Consider the following 20,985-nt stretch of genomic DNA (forward strand, 5'->3'; position numbering starts at 1 on the left):
CACGAAGTTGCGCCACCGTACACCATTGTCTTCAGTGAGTTGTTATCTCACAACAGACCTGGTTGAACTCCACTGGTAACGGCTTCTCACTAGAACTCCAGGAGTTTTTCCTGAAGTCAGTCACTGGTGAGCAGTTGATTATTATCAGAATGGGTTTTGTGGAGGGTTTTAGAAATTTCACAGGTTGAAATCGTGGATGCGCACTGCCGAGGACTCCCATACTAGGACTAAACGGCCGTCCAGTGCTTCCAGGTTTTCCATGGTGGTCTAGCTTCAATCGACTCATGATTTCAACGTTTGATGGAAAGTTTAAAATTCCAGACAATTCATTTCACCAGGTGTGATTGTTGTAACTGAACATTTTCACTACCGGAAGTGCCTGCTTATTTTCAACCCGATTATTGAGCCCTATCACTCGATCGTTTTAAGTAATATGAAGGTCATGTTATGACAACTGGCCATTTTTCAACTTTAACTCTGAATGGTTGGGGTTACTGAGGAGACAGATGGTAAGTTCACTTAAACCAAAATTAGTAAACGCGTACATAAAAATGTCAATTTTATCAATAACTAGCTGACATACGAACTTGTTATTTGAAAACATTCGTATACGTCATGATTTATATTGTCCCCATGAATCATGAAAACCAGCTGCAAAAGCCATATGTTCTCGACTGTTATGTATTTTATGTCCATTTTATCAGCTTTTGACTTTTTTATGAAGGTGAATTTTCAATCCGCCAATTAACAAGAGCTTGTGAAGCAATAATGTCAAATAAATCTAGATACCTAGAACTATGTTCAAGACTTAATGATGTCATTTAGGTTACTCGCTTATAAACGTTATATCAGGCGTTTTGTCAACATAATATAATATGCTAAACCCTTTAGCTCGATTGTAGGGTGTAGGACAACTTACTTTATAGAACTGTTGCGCATAAATGCGGTCAAATTTTGACCATTTTCTCAAATAACTGTTTAAAACTTTGATTAAACCAAATAAATGAACTAAGTTATTCACGGAGTTGACTGGTCTAGACCCTTTATATCAGAAATAACAACATGATTGTAAATTGGGACCAACGTTTGTGTTATGGAAAGCAGTTCTTGTACTTTAAATGTTGTCTGATGATCTTGAAGATACGTGTTCACTTATTTAACTTTAACCTAGAGAAAATGATGGGTGTAAACTCCGTCCAAGGTGTTCTTAGGATTGCATGTGAAAAAGCATGCTAATATGCTGATGATTACTTATTCTACTGTCGTGATAGACCAGAATAATTAAGAAACGAGATCTCATCAACAGTTCAATAATTACAGTGATATTTCTGCGCTCTTTTGACTCCATATAAGACATGTTTAAGTGTCTGCCTGCAAATGCAGTTCAGGCATGTTATTCTTATTCAGGTGTATCAGGCTGTTCGACATGAATCGTATCTGACATAACTTGAACGTAGTACATAGAAGTTATCAACCTGGTTAACTGAAATAAGGTATATTGCACCACACAAAAAATTGTCTGACAGTGACATTCCCCTCTTTTCCCCGAAGGACCGGTTGTATGTTGTGGCTAAGCGTACGTTATTGTGGAGCTATTCCTTTTGCTCACGGTTGTACCCGGTCTAACATAAATGGGTTGAAAAAACAATGCATCCTCTACATTTGTTACAGCCAGTATCTTTGTGATTGATCCTAAATATCTTAAATATTTTCAAGGCTTAAAATATCAGAATTACTCGTAATAAACATGTCTACAGAAAAAAGCTGACTACCTTAATTTTTTCATGGGTTTCTAATTTCGAATGCAATGTGATGGTAACTAAATTGGCAAAGTGAATGTCTGCGTCAATCTGCGACACGGATGCTAACCTTATTAGTTTTATATGACATATGATAAGCTGAGATGGATAATTCATCTATCCATGTCATATCACGTTTCAACCCACCGTTCTAAGCACCCCTTCTTCTGACTAACCAGCTTCGATATTATGCGCTGCCGATGTTTCAAATATATTTTCTTTCCTAATAATCCTAAATCTCTGATTTCATTGCCTTTGGAATCGTTTTATTTGAGGGGATTTAAACAGTAGTACGATCAAATTCTACAGACCCGATACCTATTCAATACTATCGTCACCATTAACTTTTTATGATCTAAGGTAGATATTTCAACACATTCTTCAATCTCCGTGACTTTAGTAACGTTTAGTTCATACAAGCTTTCGAACAAAAGACATAGCATATTAGGCTTCACTGTCTGTACATCAGTTGTCTGATATTCGCTGGATTATAAGCCAACTAATACTTCTAAGCTTGATGAGGTTAAAACACGTGGAATCAGTTCATCTATAGAACTGTGGTTTACAAAATTCATAGCTTTTCACCGATTCAGTTAGCCGTTTTTGGCTAAAATGCTATGATATTTTCCATTTTAAAATTACTGGGAGTGGCGGATGCAAGTATCAAACTTCAAAACACGACTTATCTCTCATGTTTACAAATAAATTGCTTGACATTTTCTGAAACTAACTGTTCGACGAGATGTAATATAGAAGCCTAATGATAGTCTTCTTCCCGAATTAATAATGTCTCTTAGCTTCCTGAACATTGATAGTGACCAACGAGGAAAACTTTTTCGGTAGGATAAAAACTGATTTTCACATACTAGTAGATCCGTATGACTCAAAACCATTTTGTCGAGATCAAAAGTTATTTGGCTGTTTTCTGACCCGTGTGGCTTAATAACAAAATTATCACTGTCCCTTTGGACGACATCAATACTTACCTCACGTAAAAGTTAGGATCTTTATTATTCCAAGAGCTTGTTAATCAATCCGTTCTAATGTGATCGGTTGCATTTTTAGACTTTGCTATCTCTATTCAATCTTGAATTGCTGTTGATTTCTTGCTTCGTTGATCTGTTTTTCTTGGCGTTTTCTTCAGTGTGTGTTGTAGCGAGTTTCTGCTCTTCTGAATAGTTTCAGTAAATAATTGCCTTTAAAAGCAGCTAAGTTACAACTATTTTAATCGAGTATTTAATTTGTGTGGTTTAATTTCATGCATACAATTGTTTCCGAAATTCTTGTGTTTGTTTGATCAAGTAATAAGTTTAGTAAAGGAATTTTGTCTGCTTATTCTCTTCCTTTTGACTTGATCGCCTCAAAGGTATTGTTAACCAACTTGTGCTTGTTTCTTGAACTATTGTCTCTTAGTAATATAAATGTTTCATTTCCATGACGTATTCAGACCTTCAGTTTAATTATTGATGGAACTATAGCCCCTAGTCTTGCACACCAGTCTTATGATTAACCCCGATATAGGCAAATCGTTTGAATTCCTTAGATTTATTTGTAAATCTTTTCGTCAAATTAGAAATAAATTTCAAGACGCGGATCAATGAGTTTAATTGAGCTTGAATATTACATTTATAGATTTTATAAGAGCTTACAGTTGCTGCTGAGTATCTCTGATTCGGTACTGAATCAAGTGGATCTGTAACTCTGAATTTCATCACGATTTCGTTATTGTATTATTGTAGGGATTTGATTTTGGAATTGTGTTGACGAGTTGGTAGAGTGATAGCTTAGTCACATCACATGATCTTCTAACTACGAGACCATAATTTTTAGAGGATCCTGAGGACTAATGCTCAACACTTTATTGTAACTACAAGCTTCCATCTCAGAATGCATCTTTTACCCTTAAGAATGATAACATAGGCTACCCTTCTTTAATTAGCCATGTAATGGTGAGAAATCTTCCAATGTCACAACGTTTTAACTGGTATTCGGTCTTAGTAATAGCTTGTTAAGCTACCAAGTTATATTTACGTTTCCCCATTTTGTGATCCATCACTACCAATATGAACTAATTCGTACCTTTTCAAATCACTATGAGATGTAAGAAGTGATCATTTGACCTCTTTTGAAGGTTCATTGACGTTTATTTGAGAAAGGTGAAAATTGCATAGTGGAAACTGTTTATGAGAATAGTATGGTTATTAATAATTTTCCATGACCATTAGGTCTTAGTTTACCTTGTGTTAAACAGTGGCAGTGATATCAGCAATTTGAATTAATTGATCTAGATGAGGTAACGCTGTCAAGTATGTAAAATTCATGAAGGTTCGTTGCGGTGTGCTGTTTTTCCCGTTCACACTAAGTAATTGAATCTTAATTTCATAGATTCGTTTTACTGTTTATCAAAATTCTGTCACCTCGATAATTAAAAGATACTTCATTCTAAACCACTAGCTCATTCAAAATTGGCATCAATGAAAAAATACTCAACAGTAAACCAACTACATTTCATTGTATTTTAAAAACGTTTGATTATCATTCAAAGCTTGGTTTTTTTATATGACTAACATTTATTTTATTACATTTTTCCCATCTTCATGCATAGAAAATGGTATGTTTACCCATCATAATAATCTTGATGAAGACAAATCACAAGGTGATTCCAAAGATTCGAAAACACCAAACAGTTTGCATCTAAATGATAAACTTGACATCTCAACAAACAATGGTCCTCACGAAACTGAAAGTGTTGATAATTTGGATAATATATCTAGTCCTACACCGAAAGGTGACATAATCAGTCTAGCAGATCTTATAAAAAATCGTATCTGTTTGACAGATTTTGATCCAGAATCTCACTGGCATGATATACATAACAGCATAATTGAAAAAGAGTTTGCCATTGATGGACATAACTTACTTATATGTTATATGTTAAACAAAAATGAATTAAAATTGCAATTTGAAATACCAAGATTTCTATGCAATGAAATTAACTATTTTATTTTCACACCAAATATAAATAAAGAAAAACTAACTGTTGATAATTTTGATTTATGTATACAATATGGTAATATATCTGGTTCAGCTATTCAAAGTTTACTTGGTATTATGTCATCATTATTTGCACCAAATCTATTTACTAATATATCATGGCCAGATAGTATACGTAATGATTTTTCATTACAATTACAACGTTTTATGTCATCATTAACTGATACAAGATGGAAATTAGATAATAAAACTGTATTATATATTCCATTAGGTAGTTTAAATGTATTACCAGAAATAGCTATTAAAGATAAAGAATTAATAAATCGTTTAGAAATGATTATTATACATTGGACAAGACAAATTAAAACTGTATTAAATATACAAAATATAAATGATCATTCAACTATTATAAGTCCATTAGATGAAATACAATTTTGGCATAATCGTTGTGATGATTTAACTGGTATTAGTAATCAATTAAATAAATCAATTATTCAACAGATTATCAATATTTTATTGATTGCTAAATCCACATATATTACAAATTTTTTAAAGTTAGCAGATGAAATTAAATGGAATACAGAACAAGCACAAAATAATATTAAATTTTTAGATAAAATTAAAGATCTATGTTTACAATTAAATGAATTAAAACCAAAGGATATACCTGATAAATTACCACAACTTATTAATATGATACGTATAATATGGACTAATTCAAAATATTATAATAATAATGAATTAATAACTAATTTATTTAATAAATTATCTAATCAAATAATCATTCGATGTTGTTCTATTATATCATTAAATGATATCTATAATGGAAAAATTATAAGTAGTATATTCAATTTAAATCAATGTATTTATTGTTGTGAACAATATAAAGATATTTATAATAAATTACAATTAATGCATATACATAATTCAATAAAACCATGGGATATACAAAAAAATAGTATATTTGCACAAATTGATGCATTTATACAAAGATGTCGTGATTTATTAGAAGTAAGATTTGTTTCTTTTCTTTTTTAAACTAATTTTGTTCATATAATATATGTATACTTAGTATTGTTTAGGTGAATCTTCCTATTAATGTTTAGCATTGCAATTGATTAGTCTCTTATTGGCATATATGAATACTGTGTGTATTGTCACGATATTGCATTAAGTTACAAACATTCTAGGCGAAGATAGATAGTGGTTAGCAGTAAAATTTAAGATGCGCATTTCGTAATATTAGAGACTCGTCAGCTAGATGTATCCGCATTCGCGTTGCTGTTCACTCCGGGTCTTGAACCCAGTACCGTTGATTTCAAACACCATCGCGTTATCCACTTAGTTACTGAGTTTTGATAGCCATCTGCTTGTGCAATAAGGTGAAGTTTAAATTCAGTCAGTCAGTCAGTTAGCTGCAACGTAGGACCAGGCAATACATGCATCGGTCCAATATGCCACATCTCATTAGCACAGCAGGACGAAGACCGGATTTATAGTAGTTACTTCAATGATGGTAATATATAAAAGAAAGATTACATATAAGGACATAGTACAGGAAGAAAGAATTAGTTCGTAGAATGAAATATGTGAAGCGATTTTCATATCACGATTTAAGGGAAGACGGAGAGTGTATACACCGATGCCGTCGTGACCGATTCTGAGCAATGTAACTCAAAGTCTCCAACCATTGGTTACGATAGCCATATGGACCCCAACGAAGTAGTCTGCATCTACCAACATGGTTAAGACTAGAAGTTAATAACTTCAAGCACTGATGCCACTGTTTGGTTTGGCCACCCCTAACCTTCATCCAACCATTCCGAACACCGGTTAGCATTGCGCGTCGTGATAATCGGTGTTCTGGCATACGTGACACGTGACCCAACCATCTCAGTCGATGAAGATTCACAACCTGATAAACTGATTTACCATCATTCTCTAATACCTTGCGTCTAACCTCACTATTTTTGATACGATGATTCCATCAGATGCGAGCAATATTTCTAAGACATCTGTGTAGAAATACTAGTAGCTTACGGATATCTTCTACTTTTAATGATCACATTTCGCGGCTGTAAAGTTGTTTTACTTGTATCTTCTTATTGTTATTTAAGATTGCAATTGTTCTGTCTCTTGTTGGCATATGTGAACATTAACTCTGGAGTGCAGGTACATCCAGCTGACGAGTCCCAAATAGGACGGAACGCACGTCCTGGATTCTACTGCTAGCCATGATCCATCTTTGCTTACATATAAAATAGTTTTATTTAACTCAATGTTTAATTTGCTATGAACATATCAAAGAGTAACTAAGTAAAGGACTTCAGAATAAGAATTCAGTCTAGTTTTTAACATTTTAACCCTGATGGCTTACATGATTTATAATTTTTTATTCACAAATTTATTTAAAAGAAGAAATGTAAATAAAAAAATATTGGTCAGTATGTTATGGTTTAGATGTCAACTAAATGATAATTCTAGTGATGAAATCAATTGAGGTTTCAAATTTCAGACAAATAGTACAAATAGTCATTTAGTCAATGAATTGTTATTTCGTCTAACGATGTGATTCTTATTTCAGGCATTTCATGCACATAGGAAAATCCAAGCTTTACCATCGAGTTGACTTCCTAGTTAGGTTTGTCAGACATTTTCATAATTTGGTTTCGTCATTTATATCATGCTCTCAAGCTAGTTTAACTATTTAATTTAAATAGGAAAATATAATGTAAAATTAAGTGCTAAAGTATATATGATAACCTTATGAAAATCTACTATAAAGCTACGCTTTGTTTCATTAGATAGGTTATACAAAATAAATGTTTCGGAGTTAAATAATGTTGAGTAAATCTTACACGTAACTATGATTTTCCTTTCTGATAATAATGATAATGATGATTCAGTCTTCTGATATAGATTTGAATCGGTATTTAATCCAGTTGTTTGGTTTGATAGCGTAACTTCTGTAGGGTGGCATGTAAGTAATCAATCAACTGAAAGGATTGGCTTATCAGTCTTCAGCAAATGTTTGACTACATTAAAGACTACCTTCATTTTATCGTATGATTCAGCATTATAACCATTCTAACCATTCAAACAAATTGTTATTCATGAATATTCAATAAAATGTATCACAATACATGAGAATCGAATGTTTATCACTCCAGTAACTATTAAATAATATGAACCCTACAAAATCATATGAAGAAATAAATTGTCTATTTACATTCTCGGTTATGAACTATGGCTCACTTTCTTTATTACACGAAGTCATCAACTCAATTCGATATTCCTTTTTTTGTATTGGGGAACTGACGATATAATAAAGTATAGAAAAACAGAGATTTTAACATGTGACAAATAAGTCATTGCACTTCCTAAAAGTATGAAATTCAGATATTCAACGTCATGAAAGTTCATTTAACTATATCAGCTACAAACCTTTTCTCTGTTTGACAGTCATTGTTTCCTTTGTAGTGCAGCGTCGAGTCGCGATTGTCTATGATCACCACTACAGGAAGACTACGTGCCATTTAACCGATAACATCCTTCGTAAGTCAAATATCAGAAGGCAGTTGATGGCTGTAGTCGAGATGTATTCGTGAGTGATCTCGTGGTATCGAAAGAATACCGAGATCGTGCCAAAGGAGTACAAATGTGGTTACTGAACGTAACCGAATTCGTGCAAGGTCACAATCAAAGGAAGGAGGAATGTCTTTAATACAGATAAACAAGCAAGTACAGTAAAACAATCACTGGTACAATTGGTTATAATAATAATTGTTTCCATTTAGCCAATCGTGTTCTCTTGATAAAAATAGGTCACTACACCCTATTCATCTAATTACGCCCGAAGTAAATTAATTTGCTATTTTCAGTGATTCATTAGCTTTACTGCATTTTGTAGAAAAACTTTATTTTCTTTTACATCTATTTAAGGTATGTCAATGTCTAAAACATTTTGGCCGATACGAAGATGGTAATAAAACAACAATGCCAATACTTCAAGGAATTCGTGGCCCAGAAGTTGAAAACCTCCTGTTAACGATTGAACAAATGTTTGAGAAATTGATGAATAACCTATTTGAGAATCGTCATTGTATATTGGATATAAAGGCCACATCATGGCACGACAATTATAATCGTTTTAGAATTGGTATTAAAGATTTAGAGGTGATGATGCAAAATGCAATTAACACAGCCTTTGAAACGGTCACAACTATACAACAAGGTGTCGAAATACTAGATATTTTTGCTCATCTTCGAAGTCGTGAGGTGATTTTTACTTTTTAGGAAATATATTTCTACCTTGATTATTATTAGATACCTTAACAAATAGACACTGAAGCAATTGACTAATGCATAACTGAAATCTAGCAAACAGTCTGTACCTAAGAATTAAGGCTACCAATAGCATTAATAATGAAATGTATAAAAAATAACTTCAGACAACTAAGCTATTTTATACACTCGAATATTCAGTAACAAGTAGACATAAGTAAACAACACCAACGAAACTCTTCTCCACAAACCCGAATCTTCGTCACCACAATAGGAATGTTATTAAGCTGAAATTAATATCAGAATTACTAATTGTGGATGAGAAGTGAACAAGAAGCATGCCTAAATTTCAATATCACTGGATAATTACAGATGGTGAAAATAATAATTATCCAATTCAGTATTCTCATCAGTCTCATAACGCCCCCTAAATTTCAATACAATTCGAACATCTGAAAATACGAAAAGTAACATGGTATGCGAACTGAAAACTTAAAATAGCAGAATGATGAAATCGAAATCGAAATCCTGAGAATACCGAATGTAGCGATCTGAAATGCGCGTTTTTTCAAATAATTAGATTGATTTACGTTACTTGGTAAAATCATATAAAACTTTCTGACATTATTACAACCTTACTACTCATTTTTTACTTAGTAGCAATTATCCATTCACAATTCTTTTTTTTTTCAGAGCTTGATAAACATGTTAAAATGAATGTCTAAATTATAACTTGATCATATCCTGTTTTATAAAGTCTCCTAGCTGCATACCGAATATCTGAGGCATTATTGTTCATATGTATTATTTTTGTAAAAAAAAATAATCCCCAACATTTATGATTAAGCTAGTGTTACTCCAAAGACACATCTTGACATGATTAATCCTTACCATAAGCTTATATATAGTGTACTCAAATGAAACATAAGCAACTTATGCTTAGAAATCGAAATTGAACTTCATATTGATTATAACATTAGGCAATTAGAGATCGAAAGCATTTAATTTCCTTTCTAAAAACAGTTCTTTTCAACACTGCCACTTAAAATTGAAAAAACGAGTACTAGAACTATGTTGACTGATGCCATATAGACAATACGGCAAGATTACATTTTCAAACTATAAGAGGTGAAGAATATTAGGTTCTAGATTTAGTCCTTGTACCTAATCGAAACTGTGTGAAAGATTCGATGATTACAGCCTATAGTTAGGCATTAACTGTATTAGATACCGGCTCAGTGTTTTTGTGGTTAGGTGATCGTGCGCGAGATTGGTAGGTCCTGGGTTGGAGTCCCGCGAAGCGGAATCGTGGATGCGCACTGCTGAGGAATCCCACAATAGAACGAAACGGTCGTCCAGTGCTTTCAGGCTTTCCATAGTGGTCTAGCTTCAATTGACTCCTGATCTCAACTATTGAAATTAATTAAATAATGTGTTTTTAATTTTCTGCATATAGGAAACGCTGAAATTTATTATTAATTTTCATTTGGTTTACTAATGTGTATTACTTTAAGACTATTCGAAGAACTATTGATCATCGAACAAGTGAATTAGTTTCACGTTTTGGTGATTGTTTAAATCAAATCAAAAAAGAGATGACACAACGTGTTAATACTGGCCTCCCCATACCAACTGAAGCGTATTATAGTGGACAAGCTTTATACTGGAAATTTTTACGTCGCCGATTAGAAAAAGATATGCTGGTTGGTCATATGAATATTTGCACTATTTTTTTTCTTATGGTATTCTAAGGAACAAAATGAATAACTTTTTTTTTCGTTTAAAGAATAATTAGTGTATAAAATGATACATATTTGTTTCTGTATGATTTTATACAATCTGATGAATTATTTGAATGGAAACATTTGATTCTTCAATTGTTATAGTTCGGTTACAATCTGTGCAAAATGACTTAGATGTCTATGCAAATACCAGAACGTCCTAATATCAGTGGTCACCGACCGTAACTCCTTATATTGCATAATAAACTCAAGCCCATGAAACCCAAGAAAGAAGAGTGGAATTAATAATACAAAACTGATTGCTTTGAGAAGATAAAACTAAATATGGAAGTAGAAACATGTATAAACTAACTCATTTGGTTCACATTAGTTGTATTTGAAATAGAAAAATCTTTATTTGTTCTATGTATTCCCTGATTGTCTAATAGTGATAATTTTGAAACGTTGAGTAAAGAATAAAAACAAAACTTCATTGTATGACCTCCTTAAAAATGTAATACTATTTTATGACTTTTTAGTTAATTCCTTCAACTATTTAATACTTGTTCATTAGACTATGATTTGCAGATGAGTACAAGATAATTAGCCATGTTTATGAAAAGTACCAAGTTAATAGATAATAATCACCCACATTTGTGTTTTTAACATGTCAGTTCTGTTCGTAACAAACTATTTATATCTTTTTAATAAATATAAAAAAAGATTTACATCCATGATACCCCCGCCTTCAAGCAGAATGCTCAAGAAATGCTAAAGAATCGATTACATTATCATGTATTTATACTGTCTTAATTCCAACTGTGTTACACTCTAAATTTGAAAAGTTGTAATAATTCATAAATATAGTTTTATTTAGTAAATTACTTGATAGAAAGATAAATTCCTGAAGTTTTACTCACGAATTTCAAAATCTTTTTGTTACCAAATGTATTTATATTGGGAAAGCACTTGCTGAATTACTGACGTTCATGTCAGACGATCTATTGGATTTCTTCAGTTTAAACCATTTCATCATCATTAGTACATAAAAATATTAAAATAATCTGATATTTAACTCAGCTATTAAAATATTCTTATGATTTTTCCCGCACTGAATAGGCGTAAGAACCACATAGACTGAATAAATTACTCTATTTATCTGAAAATAATACCTACAGCACATATAATTTCACGGACGGTCAGAATAAACAAAGCAATGTAAATGTAAACCTTGTTTGACTCAGAAGTCTCTTTTCGACTTGTTCAAGATCACAATGATAAGCATAGATAAATTATTATCAATATATAAAAACAAAAAATGTTTATTTCTTTATTTGTTTCCTAGGCTTTAGATCAAGCTTTTTTCTTACCATTATCTGACGCTGGTATGTCAGAATATCGTCAACAATGTACACAACTAACTGATGCACTAGATGATTTAACTAAGAAAATATTTAATGAATTTCAAACAACCATTGAACCAGTAAGTTTAATTTAATCACAGTCAATAAAAAGTAATGATAATAATAGAACTAATTAATCCAATTGTTCTTACATGGATCTTCATTATAACTCTATTTGAGAAAATAATAGCTGTATGGAAACTGAAAAGAGCATAAACTAACATGGATGAGATCCAATCTAGATGATATTCTTTATGAGAAGTAAGAAATGACATCATTCAATTGTTCAACTTAGAAAATTCTCTTCTCACTGTTGTGACTTTAAGTCCGGCTAGTTATCACGTAATTTATTCGCCAATTAAAATACGACTTATTCGCTCTGGTACTGTACTAAACCAATGACGTTCATCCGGTCTGATCAGCCTAGCGTCTTATTGGCCCGTTGCTCGCCTAGCCCGTCCAGCTGAGTCCAGAATGCCAATAACAGCCTCCACTATGCGAATCATACTTGGTTTATATACTGACCAAACAGACCGCAACGCATCATAAAATAGGAAATAATATTTATATAAAATAAAGCCAAAAGGTGGCTGTGAACCTGGGAGACAGTAATTAATAAACTGAACATAACTTAAGAACGGTAAATCGTTACTTACTTACTTACTTACGCCTGTTACTCCTAATGGAGCATAGGCCGCCGACCAGCATTCTCCAACCCACTCTATCCTGTAACTTCTTTTCTAGTTCCATCCAATTCTTGTTCATCTTTCTCATGTCTATTTCCATTTCCCGGCGTAATATGTTCTTTGGTCTTCCTTTTTTCCTTTGGCCTTGAGGATTCCATGTGAGGGCTTGTCTTGTGACGCAGTTGAGTGCTTTCCTCAATGTGTGTCCTATCCACTTCCAGCGCTTCTTCCTAATTTCTTCCTCCGCTGGGATCTGGTTTGTTCTTTCCCACAGTACGTTGTTGTTAATAGTGTCCGGTCAACGGATCCGAAGTATTTTGCGTAGACAACTGTTAATAAACACCTGTATTTTCTGGATGATGACTTTCGTAGTTTTCCAGGTTTATGCCCCATACAGTAGAACAGTATTTGTGACTTGTATTTGCTTGGGTCAGTCTTTCTCATAAAGTCTTTTATTATAAGAGTGCCACCTAGATAACAAGAGTAAAAAGCATGTCTACATATTTTCAAATTTTTTAACAATTTTGTTTGTCTTAAAGTTTATGCAATATGATTCAGCTTGAATACTTCTAAGTTCGTATGGTTCTTTCCAAAGTTCCAGAAACATTTTTATCTCTGCAACTAAGTTAAAATAATTTGTTTTTTGAAAAATTATGATTATTTGAAGGTGGGAAGTCTTAAGTAATCGATTTTGAACTAAGAAATAGATCGTAATATTTGAAAAATCCTAAAGTTTAAACTCTATCAGAAGGTTGTCCTGAGGCCCTCCTCACTCTTCCGACAATATCATGTTCTAGCATAGACAATCAGTTATTAGGAAATCAGCAGGAACATGATAAAACATTGTTTATCACCAACATTTTCCTAAATATAACCGGGAAGCAATTCATCAATAATAATATATTGAGGAGTTTTCTAATAGTCGATCATCATAAATGTTTGGTATTTCTTTGAATCATTTTAATATGGTCCTCAATAACTTAGCATAACAAGCAAATTTTAAATAGTCTATCAATTAATTTTCTCTAACCGCCTGTAACACTTTATCGTGTTTGTTTATTGTGAATATTTTATGTATAAGCATACCATTTTATTAAATAAAACACGTACTTTTCTAGGGATTAGTCTTATACTTGATTTATAATCATTTTGGAGGCTAACGTCAATGATAGTTTTGCCTACAGCTATCATATCATTGTTTGTAATTCATTAATTGGCATTCTTTTATTTTGTTTTAAAAATTGTAATTCCATCTCATCAATTACTAAAATCTTATTTCATGACATATTTATTCCCACTAAACTGGCTTCATCAGTTATCTGAGTAAAAAACATCCAAACCTTTTGTGATAGTGGAACCCTGATAGCATTCTTTTATAAATTCATGTTAATGAGTGATTTTAGGTTGATTATAGAACACTTTTTTTCAATTAAGACTTGACGTTAGACGTACAACAATTTCGAACATCCACATTTTAATCGAAACAATTAATTTTTAAACATAATCCAGTCGGTCAGTCACAACGTAGGACCAGGAACGTATATGCATCTATCCAAGTTATCATACCTCATTAGCACAGCAGGACGAACACCGGACTAATAGACGCAGTCGACTCAATGGTGTAATATATAAAGGAAAGATTTTATGTAAGGATATAATACAGAAAGAAAGAATTAGTTCGTAGAATGAAATATGTGAAGCGATTTTCATATCACGATTTAAGGGAAGACGGAGAGTGTATACACCGATACCATCGTGACCGATTCTGAGCAATGTAACTCAAAGTCTCCAACCATTGGTTACGATAGCCATATGGACCCCAACGAAGTAGTCTGCATCTACCAACATGGTTAAGACTAGAAGTTAATAACTTCAAGCACTGATGCCACTGTTTGGTTTGGCCACCCCTAACCTTCATCCAACCATTCCGAACACCGGTTAGCATTGCGCGTCGTGATAATCGGTGTTCTGGCATACGTGACACGTGACCCAACCATCTCAGTCGATGAAGATTCACAACCTGATAAACTGATTTACCATCATTCTCTAATACCTTGCGTCTAACCTCACTATTTTTGATACGATGATTCCATCAGATGCGAGCAATATTTCTAAGACATCTGTGTAGAAATACTAGTTGCTCACGGATATCTTCCACTCTTAATGGCTACGTTTGGCAGTTGTAACGAAAAACAGAACGAACTGCTGCACAGTACACTCGTTCTTTAATTGATAGGCGGATATCTCATCTTCGCTATAGGTGATGTAATTTGGCAAAAGCCAAACGAGCTTTTCAAATCCATGCAGAGATTTTGTCGGACACCAACCCATTAGGTCCGATCATACTCTCAAGGTAGATGAAGTTATCAACGCGTTCGACCACTTCACTCCCTATTCTTAGTTCAGAAGTTTACGCAGCTCAATAAATCTAACATTATATTTTTATTTCATTTTATTTATTCATTTCAGGATCCATTGAAATGTCTTGATTTACCTGTATTAACACGTAGTACATTACAATCTGGTATGCTTGAACCAAATTTCAATGGAACAACTCTTAAATTACTTAATGAATTACATTATTGGTCTAGGCTTGGTTTCGAACTACCAACAAATACTAATGAAGCATATCGAAGACGAATAGAATTAAAATATCTCTATGATATCATATTAACCATTGTTCGTGATTATAATCATATCATAAATTCATTAAATAATGATGAACGTGCATTATTTAAAGAACGTATTAAGATGTTAGATATAAAATTAATACCAGGTTTAACAAAATTACATTGGACAGTAAAAGGTTTAGTTGAAATGTTTGTTAATGATTGTCGTATACAAGCAAATAAATTACAATTAAAAGTTGATGAATATAAATTAGCAAATATAAATATTAAAGAAAATTGTGAAGAAATTGCACAAACTTTATTAATTAAATTACAATCAAATCGTATTTATGAAAATACTGAATTTGATGATTGTCAAGTGAGTAATTTTTTTCCTCATTAATATAAAAATAATTTCAACAATTGAAATCATGAGTCCGTTGAAGCTAGACAACCATGAAAAACCTGGAAGCACTGAACGGCCGTTTCGTCCTAGTATGGGACTCCTCAGCAGTGCGCATCCACGATCCCGCCCCCGCGAGAATGCGGATGCTCCCTGCTGTGGAGTTCCATACTAGGACGAAATGACCGTCCAGTGCTTCCAGGTTTTCATGGTTGTTAGCTTCAACGGACTCATGATTTCAACTATTGAAGTTAGTGAAATTTCCACAAAACCCCTTCTGATAATAAAAATAAATGTTTACATTAGTGAATAAATCTTGATGTTTATTAAATTTTATATTCATACAATAACTATGAGGGAAATATTCCATGTGTATATATACCTTATGGATGCTTATACAAAACCTACTTTAATCATTGACTTCATAAAGTATAAAGAAATTGCACTAATTACGTTCCATTAAGATTTAGAGAAAATCATATTTTAAGCAGGAACACGTTTCACTTACTTTGGTATGATGATTCCTCAATGATTGAAAATACTGTATAACATAGCTCAGAATTAATCATATTGACATAGATCCATTCACTCTTTATCTCCTTTGATATTCCTAGTCTCCAAACAACCTCACAGTTTTTATTGACCAAATTCATTTATTCTTTTAAAATAATACTATATCCACTGTTATTTGCTGTCACTAAAGCTGTTACTGATTCTACCATTCACCTTCATAATTTTATCTCACTATTTTAGCATGAGGTGGAAACTAGAACCCAAGCGCATGTGCGGCAGGTTTTACGTTACGTTTTACTGAATGATTAACCCTTAAATCGGAACTTGTGCGATAATTATAAACCATTTACAAAAAAAACTCCCTATTCCAATAAACAGGCAATTTTATTGGCTAAATCAGTTTGATTTCAACTATGGTCGTTGCTTTCATCGATATCTTGAGTTATTAATGTTTTTCCTGGAATGAATTCAACTCAGAACTGTAATTTATTTCATTATTTACGGAAACTTTTATATAACCATTAATAAATTTCAAATAGAAAGCAGACCAATATCAAGGGTAATGCTGATCAGTTTATATAACCGCTTTAAACCACATTCACATAAGTATCTACAAACTATAACTTAATGACATATATTAAAAATTTATCTATTAATTCCATCGAAATTCAATGAATTATTTTTCTTCGTTGTCCACTTATTGTTAATCAAATAATAACTACATATTCTTCTATGACATTAAGAATAATATCAGATGGGTTTTTGTGGAGATTGTAGTAATTTCAATGGTTAAGATCATGAGTCAGTTGAAGCTAGACCACCATCTGATATTAATCAACATATGCTCACTAGTGACTGGCTTCACGAGGTATATCCTGGAGTTCTAGTGAGATGTAGTGACCAGTGGAGTTCAACCAGGTCTGTTGTTAGGTAGTAACTCACTGAAGACAATGGTGAATGTGTCGCTCAATTTCGTGGATTAGTTGAAGTTAGACATTAACACCGTTGGATGCCGGCTCATTGGTCTAGTGGTTAAGTGCTCGAGCGCGAAACCAGTAGGTCCTGGGTTCGAATCTCGCAGGGGGCGAGGTCGTGGATGCGCACTGCTTAGGAGTCCCACAATAGGACGAAACGGCCGTCCAGTGCTTCCAGGTTTTCCATGGTGGTCTAGGTTCAACCGACTCATGATCTTAACCATTGAAATTAAGAATAATAGTCGAGCGGAAAAATATTTCTTCTCAATTAAGATTCTCATCAAGACTGGAGACTAATATATAGGCTATACAATAAAGTATCAGATGGACACTGAATAGATCATGGTGGTTCTATTTAACAATATAATCAGTTAGTAATACAACATAATTCAAATAAAAATCGAGGTGAAATTTTCGTAATCAAATGATTATCACAACTAGTTACGTAAGAGTAACATTGGGGATTGAACTTGAACATAAATCTAAATGTTTTATGTTATTTAAAATTAAGAATTGATAACTAATAAAATGGGTACGATAAAGATAACGTAATAGGATTATTCAGCAAGTTATGTCATATTAAAATTAGAAAATGTTAACATGATCGAAGTTTGAAAGACTCGAAAAATGTGATAACAACTAAGATAAATGGAGAGGCTGTATAAACTTTCCCTTATCTTTTATTTTACATATCATAAGCATATATTTTTTTCATTTTAGTCTGAGCATAGAAAGGTAACAAAAGAAAAACTTATTGCCATCCATAAAGATATCATAAGAAAGTTGCATGAAGTGAAAGAAACATTTGTTTCTGAAAGTGCCGATATTCAAATGCATTGGTGGAAGTAAGTTTTATTCTTTTTATGTAATAGTTATGTTAACTTTATTGGAATAATATCTCTCCTGTTAAATGTAGTCAACATTCTGGATTTATTACAAACTTAATAAAGATAATTTAAACTCGAAGAGGTTAGAATGTTTCCACAACTCACTCATCTTGGTAAGAAGATATTAATTTTTATGCACATACAGAAACTTGTTGTGATGATAAACGTTTTCCATTCGGTCTCAGTCTTGCTTTAATTTTTACAAATAAATCTGCGTAATTCCTATTGCTTTCCTGGTAGGACAGTCAATCATCTTTGAGATGGTGGAGAAAATTTATGGCTTAGGTGGATGATTTTGATGAAGTTTTGTTATCTAAGATGGATGAAGCTTTCATCGTCCTTCGAAACACTTCACTTCTACTTGAAGTTTGGGCTGATGATGTCGTTCAGAAGAACGATGAAAGCTTCACGACTAAACCATCCGGCTCAGAGAACAAACTCCATCAAAAAATCAATCAACTTTACACACCAATCATATTGGATTGTGACAAGTTATTATTTTAAAGCTACGTCGGTGATATAACACTGAAATCCTAAACTGTAAATGTTGTTCCTAAATCTTTAATTCACTCATTTTTTGTTTAAGCCACTGGCCTTTCTAACTTTCTAATCTTCATCTAAACAGATTTTCTTCGGTGATCCCCAAAGTTGATTTTGTACCGTTAAGTGACAAATATAGTTTGAACTAGTTTTTTATCCAAAAATCCCTAAAACTAGTTCAAAATGTTAAATGTTTTGGTTATTTCGCTCATATTTAATTTGATAATCGTTGTTAGTTGTTATTTTTTTTAAATCTTAGATATACAGAGAAAATGGATCATTTTTGTGAAGAAGCATTCAGAATAAACGTTAAATCATCATTATGTGAATTGCAGAAAGCAATAAACGGTGATGGACGAAATGATCCTAATCCTCTATTCAAAGTATCATTGAATTTAGATAATGATGTTTTAATATTTTCTCCAACACTTGGTCAACTTACACTTGTTGTAGCTTCATTAGGCAGTAAATTCGCAGAAATCATTTCAGTTATTCCTCGTCTACCTGATTTGTTAGCCCAAGCTAAGTCTACAAAACCAGTGAGCTTTTTTTAATACTGTTTGTTGCTTGTTTTGCAGATTTCATCGCTCACCTTGAGCAATATTAATTATAACCCTGAACTAACCTTCCACTTAGTAGCTCATAAATAGATACAGTTTTATTCTGAAATCTACAACTAGAAAAGAATGAGACCTAATTATGTACAACATTCTAACATAGTATATAGATTTCTCAACATCTGTAACCAGTTTTTTATCTTAGTGCCAAAGAACTTCAACGTACCGAAACTCATCTTTTTAAACATAGGTCAGTTTTATTTTATCATCTTCGTTGAAGTTACTCATAATTTGAATAATAATCCCATATTTTTGATTTTCGCACAGAAGGACTAAAACTTTTTATTTTTGTAACTTTACAGCTTTGCAGTATCGAGTCAGCTTTTCATTTTTCACTGTCATATGTGTCTGGGTTCTTTTGATATTATGAGTCACTAGAAATTAGTTGCCTTTGAGTAATGACTGGTTTTTAATAGCCAAACAACTGTTAACCCAATGCATATCGAGCCAAATAAGATGTAATTGACTGACAAGACTTTCCTCGATTTATTACTATCCTAATAGACTATTCAGTCAACACACACGTACAATCTTGTGAGTTCATACTTCTCTCATTATATAGTCGTATTGAAAAAAATTTAAACCCTTTATATGGCATGCTTTACTACTCAAACAGCCATGTGTTCGTTGTGATCACTTGATATTCATTAAATCATAATAGTGGTATGTTTTCTTCTTTAATCAGGTAATACTCTCGAAATTAACAATAATGACTATTATTGTAATAATGACAATGAAAACAACGTTATCAAGTTGGCTGAAATCAGATTCTCGATGGCTTTTATCATTTAAAATCATACCATCAATTGTGATATGAATTGTAGATAGCTGAATGATTGTTTTCATCTGTTCTAAATAATGTTCACATTCATATGATACGCTTGTAAAATTATTTATTAGACTGATACTATTATAAGCTTCCAAGAGCACCAATGCATATTTGCGTATCTTTACCACTTTGGCGTAACCTGAGTACGAACTACAAAAATATGAAAAGATAGTAAGGTTTTGAGAAAACATAATAAAAAGGAATGCAAGCTAGTAAACAACATCTCTCAACGAACTGATTTTACTTTAGTTTAAGGTGATCAATTGTATAATGCAACATTTAGCTTTTAAAACAAAATGAATGAGTTTGATTTATAAATAAATGGTACATATTTGACTTAATTTTTATCTTATTTGGAACTAATTTTAGCCAATTAGTGAAGTTATTGCAACAGATGAAGAAATTAATAAAATACAAGCAAGTATTAAACGTGGAATGCAAGAAATTGGTACAGCAGTTCATGAACCTCTTAGTTATTGGGATCAATTTAGAGAAATATGGGAATTGCCTAAAGATGATTTTATACAAAGATATCGACAATTAAATCCACATGTTACTTCAATTGATGCTGATATATCTAGGTGATTGTTTATAAAGCTTACTTCTGATCTATATTTATTCGATTTTTAAGTATTTTCTCTAGAATTCTTAGTTCACTAGTTACCACAGTGAATTCAGAATACATAAGGTTACATTTCACCTGTCAGTTTTGAAAGAAATACATTT

General features: G+C 32.5%; 1 protein-coding gene across 1 annotated transcript in view; it reads left to right on the forward strand.

Annotated features, from left to right (window-relative positions):
- Nucleotides 1-467: 467 nt before the first annotated feature.
- DNAH2_1 (Dynein heavy chain 2, axonemal) overlaps nt 468-20,985 on the forward strand; it is a gene marked incomplete at its 3' end in the record, with an annotated part of 89,554 nt that continues 69,036 nt past the window's right edge. The window contains exons 1-9 of the mRNA XM_035732276.2: nt 468-509; nt 4,405-5,804; nt 8,736-9,071; nt 10,592-10,780; nt 12,144-12,281; nt 15,357-15,875; nt 18,107-18,231; nt 19,073-19,352; nt 20,629-20,840. Of these exons, the coding sequence (XP_035588195.2) occupies nt 482-509; nt 4,405-5,804; nt 8,736-9,071; nt 10,592-10,780; nt 12,144-12,281; nt 15,357-15,875; nt 18,107-18,231; nt 19,073-19,352; nt 20,629-20,840 (3,227 nt within the window). The 5' untranslated portion in view covers nt 468-481. The remainder of the gene's footprint in view (nt 510-4,404; nt 5,805-8,735; nt 9,072-10,591; nt 10,781-12,143; nt 12,282-15,356; nt 15,876-18,106; nt 18,232-19,072; nt 19,353-20,628; nt 20,841-20,985) is intronic.

Source organism: Schistosoma haematobium, chromosome 2 (genome assembly GCF_000699445.3).
Source record: "Schistosoma haematobium chromosome 2, whole genome shotgun sequence".
NCBI lineage: Eukaryota > Metazoa > Platyhelminthes > Trematoda > Strigeidida > Schistosomatidae > Schistosoma > Schistosoma haematobium.